The 5,852-nt window shown below is 38.2% G+C and overlaps 1 protein-coding gene across 1 annotated transcript; it reads left to right on the plus strand.

Annotated features, from left to right (window-relative positions):
* The first annotated feature begins 2,820 nt into the window (after positions 1 to 2,820).
* LOC139863912 (uncharacterized) lies at positions 2,821 to 5,088 on the plus strand. The gene is made up of 3 exons (XM_071852514.1): positions 2,821 to 3,783; positions 4,402 to 4,858; positions 5,006 to 5,088. Exons 1-3 carry the CDS (start codon positions 2,821 to 2,823, stop codon positions 5,086 to 5,088), a joined length of 1,503 nt encoding a protein of 500 aa, XP_071708615.1.
* Positions 5,089 to 5,852: the final 764 nt, after the last annotated feature.

Consider the following 5,852-nt stretch of genomic DNA (forward strand, 5'->3'; position numbering starts at 1 on the left):
TTTTGCGAAACGAGAACTTGTTATCTCCTTTGATGAACTCACTATCGACGATAAACCTCACTTCCTAGGAGGACCGATTGAAACCATGAATCATGGAAGCCAAACCTTAAAACAACATATGATCCCGACCGTCAAAATTCGTGGAAATACTCAAGGACGTACCTTCACTTATTCGTAGAATTTACAACGCAAGATCTCGAGTAAGATTCAACAACTACTACTTCCAACTAAATTTCGGGACGAAATTTCTTTTGAGGTGTGGATAATGTAACATCCCGCGTTTTTCCGTTAAATTTATTTTTAACACCGTCTTTTTTTTAAAATAATATCTTTCGCTATTTAAATTCCCAATTTCCGTTGACTAACGTTTATAATATTCTCGTTATTTAATTATAACATCACTCGTCTACTCGAGCGTTTTTAAAATATTCGTTTGGTTAAATCCCGCACCCGCTTCTAAACTCGAGGGACTAAAATTGACACGGGGCAAACTAGTTGACTAGGTCAACTAGTCCACCCCAATCACCACCATTCAATCCCTCCATCTCTCTCTCTTTCTTTCTTTTTTTTCTCTCAAGAACACAAACATAATTCATCATCTAAATCCGGATCGGGAAGCAAACTTCAAAACAAATTACATATTCGTGATCCTCTCATCATCCTCTTCGATTTGGTACCAATTTCATCCATTTTGGGTAACATTTCTAAAACACTAAATTTCTCTAAATTCGTTTTATATACTTGAAATTGTGTTAGTTAGTGTCTATGGCTCGTGTGTAACATGAATATATGTTTTGTTTGCTCGATTCGTTGTTTTGAGTAACTAGTTTGAACATTTGAAATGGGTGTGCTAAATCTTTGATTTTGGATGAGTTAATGTTGTTAAATTGTTAAAGTTCATGTTTTAATTGTGTTACTAGTATCACTAGCTTCGTTTTGATGCGTAGGTTGATTAAGGAAACTTCAAAAACATGAATATTGATTTTTGCAGATTTTGGTTAGGGTTTGATAGACTTAAAACGAGCTTTTGATGTTTCGAATGCCATGAAATGTTATTAGTAAGTGTTTAGTTGTAATGTATGCTTCATTACCTTCAAAACGGCATATCGTATGTGTAAATTGGATTCCCGAATCATAAAATACGTTTTACGAACTTGAAACTTTGAAAATAAACCTTTCTTGATCAATTGACGAGTTTTCGGTTATTGTAAATGATGTTTTTGATTTATGATATATGGTTAGTTGTATTCCTCGTCAAAATACCTTTTCGACGATATATGATAGGCATTATAAGTGTTTGCGGGTCAAGAATTGGGTTGGAAAAGGTTTTGGTTCGTGCACACTTGGAAAAACTGACCAGAATTCTCTGCCCAGGTAGTGGCGCGGCGCGCCACATCCCCGCGCGGAGCGCAGAATCGCCTGGCCAGATTCTGCTCACTTTGTCACATTTCACGCGAAATGTTTGACTAGCTACCGACCTCCGATTCACATGAAACTTGTTCTAATATGCTTATATATGAATAAAAACCTCAGAAAAATAGTTCGGGACCGAACCCGAACGTGTTGACTTTTTCGTTGACTTTGACCAAGTTTGACTTTTAGTCAAACTTAACCAAACTTTTATACAATCATTCTAACATGCTTTTATACTTGTTTCTTGTATGAAACTTGACAACGTGATTCACATGCTATACTTAATCGAGTCGTAACGAGCCATAGGACTAATTGAACACATTTCGCCCGACCTTGTGTCGTAACCGGTTAATTGATACAACTTACTTGTTTAGGTCAAGGCTAAGCAACTTTCATGCACACGTTTACTTTGTGAAGTACTTTTATACTCGTGCACTCGAGGTGAGATCATAGTCCCACCTTTTCAACAACTTTTATTCTTTTAAATCGTGGGCTGAGAAACATATACATTACATACTTATATACATTTCACATGTATATATACTTTTCATACTTTTATACTTTGAACACAAATACGAATACAAAGATACAGACGAGTTAGAACAAAAGTCCTCAATCCAATTATCATTAGTTCCACTTGCAGGGTGTAAGTGTAAGCGAGTGATTATGTTGTGTGGCCATACGGGTTTAACGAACCCTCATTCAGACGGTTCGCTACCGTTAGTGGATGAAATATAATTTCAACGTGCATAGTGTATGTTCTAACACTATATTCAAAATTCAGAGGGAAGATTCAGTTAAGCTTTGGTAATTGGGTGCTCGCAATACAAACTACATTCTTCGGAATAAATACGATTTGGATAATCATCTATACAAACTATTGTGGTTCAAAATATACTTTTACAAATACATTTATGATCTCACCAACGTTTTTCGTTGACAGTTTTCTACATGTTTTCTCAGGTTCATACTTGGCTACTTGATACATGCTTCCGCATTCTTTGATTACTTGATTGGAGTCAACCGTGCATGCATGCGCTAGGGATAACACTTTTGGATTTAAACTTTTGTCTACATACTTACGCTATTTATAGCAACTGTGATTTTTAAACTAATTATGTCGCGAGTTCTTTCATTTATATTTTATAACTTTTGTAAACTCAGACTTGTTGTCGAACGGTTGTAAACTTACTTTGCAAGTCTTGTACTTTTCAAATGAATGCGACATAATTTTGGTCAAACGAGTCTCATATAGGGACTACGACCACGTAACGGGACCTCAGTTAGCGGCGCCGTCAATGACGATTTTGGTCGGGTCGTTACAGTCTCATGGTGGTCAACAGTTTTAAATCGACTCATGCGGGTCCTTGTACTAATTTGACAAAGAGGTGCATGCGGTGCGGAGTAATGGGTCATGATATTCAGGCCTGCTCATTTAAAGAAAATGTTTGCTGGAATTGTCACAAATCAGGGCACAGATCAGTTGATTGTCCATTCGCAAGGAAGATGAGTTCTGGGGTAGGGGCAGGAGTAAGGACAGCGACAGTCGGGGGATCTTCGGCTTCGTCAACTGGACAGAAGCGTAAGACTCCTCTAAGACCTGAAGCAAGAGCCTTCCAGATGTTGGTAGACGCAGCTACTACTGCTGACGATGCTATCACCGGTATGTTTTTGGTTAACTCTACACCTGCTCGTGTATTGTTTGATTGCGGAGCCAATCGTTCTTTTATGGCTACTAGATTCTGTGATAAGTTAAACTTGCATGTTTCTATGCTACCTGAATCGTCAGAAGTGGAAGTAGCCAGTGGTAAGACTGTTCCAGTCACAACATCTGTGTCTGGATTAAGTATAGAAATAGATGGGAGTGTATTTTCGGTGACTTGCTTAGTGATGCCCATACCTAGTTTTGATGTAGTTCTTGGTATGAATTGGTTAAGTCGCCATAAGGCAAGTATAAATTGTGATAAGAAAATAATTTATTTTCCTTTGGCCGATGGGACATGTGCTGTGGCCCGAGGTGAACGGGGCGGGTTTAATCGTCCGTTAATTTCAATGATGAAAGCTATGAAATCGTTAGCCAAGGGATGTGATTCGTTTCTAGCGTATGTAATTGATACTAAGAAAGAGAAAAAGACGGTAGCTGATATTCCAGTAGTGCGCGACTTCCCAGAAGTATTTCCAGATGAATTACTGGGTTTGTCGCCAGTTAGGGAAGTAGAATACAAAATTGACTTGATGCCAGGATCTACACCAGTGGCTAAAGCTCCTTATAGGTTAGCTCCGTCCGAGATTCGCGACATGATGACGCAAATTCAAGATTTGCTAGATCGTGGGTTTATACAACCGAGTTCATCACCATGGGGTGCTCCTGTGTTATTCGTGAAAAAGAAAGATGGTACGCTTCGAATGTGTATTGATTATCGGGAATTGAACAAAAGAACCGTGAAGAATAAGTATCCTCTTCCGAGGATAGATGATTTATTCGATCAGCTTCAAGGAGCTTCGTTCTTTTCAAAAATAGATTTACGGTCCGGGTATCATCAAGTTCGTGTTGCTGAATCCGATATTCCGAAAACAACATTTCGTACTAGGTACGGTCACTATGAGTTTTTGGTGATGCCGTTCGGGTTAACGAATGCTCCAGCAATTTTTATGGATTTAATGAATCGGGTGTGTCGACAGTTTCTCGATAAGTTTGTCATAGTATTTATTGACGACATTCTGATCTATTCAAAGACAGAGTCTGAGCATGCTGATCACCTACGTCAAGTATTAGAATTGTTGAAACAAGAACAGTTATACGCCAAGTTTTCCAAATGTGAATTTTGGTTACGTGAAGTTCATTTTATGGGTCATGTTATTTGTCAAGAAGGTATCAAAGTGGATCCATCCAAAATAGAAGCGGTAATGAATTGGAATGCACCGAAAACTCTGACTGAAATTAAGAGTTTTCTGGGTTTGGCAGGGTATTACCGTTGATTTATCAAGGATTTCTCTAAGATTGCGGGTCCATTAACAAAGTTAACTAGAAAAGATGTATCTTTTCAATGGGGTGATGAACAGGAGAAAGCATTTCAAACATTGAAGCAGCTATTGTGTCAAGCTCCGATATTAGCGCTACCCGAGGGTACTGATGATTTTATGGTATATTGTGATGCGTCATATGCGGGTTTGGGTTGGGGTGATGAACAGGAGAAAGCATTTCAAACATTGAAGCAGCTATTGTGTCAAGCTCCGATATTAGCGCTACCTGAGGGTACTGATGATTTTATGGTATATTGTGATGCGTCATATGTGGGTTTGGGTTGTGTGTTAATGCAGCGAGAGAAGGTTATTGCGTATGCTTCGCGGCAGTTGAAAACTCATGAAAAGAATTATCCAGTACATGACTTAGAAATGGCAGCAGTGGTTTTTGCTTTGAAGCTATGGAGACATTATTTATACGGTACGCACTGCGTTATTTGTACAGATCACAAGAGTTTAAAGTATATCTTTTCTCAGAAAGAGTTGAATATGCGGCAGAGACGGTGGCAAGAATTAATAAAAGATTATGATTGTGAAATCCGCTACCATCTGGGTAAGGCAAATGTAGTCGCTGATGCTTTAAGCCGAAAAGGATCCATTGACAATGTGAAATTTATGCGAATTGAAATTGTATCTGATCTGATTGAGTGATTAAAGATGACGCAGTTAGAAGCCTTGAGGGATGAACATTTAAAATCCGAGCTTTTAGTTAAGAGAAAAAAGGATTTAATTGACGATTCTCGTGGATTAAAAACTTTCAACAATCGAATATGGGTTCCTTTACTCGGAGAATTGAGGGAATTAATTATGAATGAGGCGCACAAATAAAGATTATCCATTCATCCAGGAAGTACAAAGATGTATCATGATTTGAAAACTCTGTATTGGTGGCCAACAATGAAGAAAGACATCGCACATTTTGTGGAAAAATGTCATATTTGCGCCCAAGTTAAAGCTGAACATCAAAAACCCTATGGATCATTACGTCAATTAGAAATTCCAGAATAGAAATGGGAATATATAACAATGTATTTTGTAACTAAGTTACCTCGAACCCAGAAGGGACATGATATGATCTGGGTGATTGTTGATCGATTAACCAAGAGCGCACACTTTTCGCCTGCTAGTGAAACGACATCGTTGAGTAAATTGGCTCAGCTGTACATAAATGAAGTTTTAGTTCGGCATGGGATACCATTATCTATTGTGTCAGATAGGGATTCGAGATTTGTATCTAACTTCTGGCAGAGTTTACAACAAAATTTGGGTACTCGTGTTAATCTTAGTACAGCGTATCATCCTCAAACGGATGGTCAAAGTGAGTGAACTATTCAAACGTTAGAGGATATGTTAAGAGCTTATGTATTAGAATATGGTGGGTCATGGGATTCTCACTTACCATTGATAGAATTTGC

The sequence above is a fragment of the Rutidosis leptorrhynchoides genome, chromosome 8 (genome assembly GCF_046630445.1).
Source record: "Rutidosis leptorrhynchoides isolate AG116_Rl617_1_P2 chromosome 8, CSIRO_AGI_Rlap_v1, whole genome shotgun sequence".
Lineage (NCBI taxonomy): Eukaryota > Viridiplantae > Streptophyta > Magnoliopsida > Asterales > Asteraceae > Rutidosis > Rutidosis leptorrhynchoides.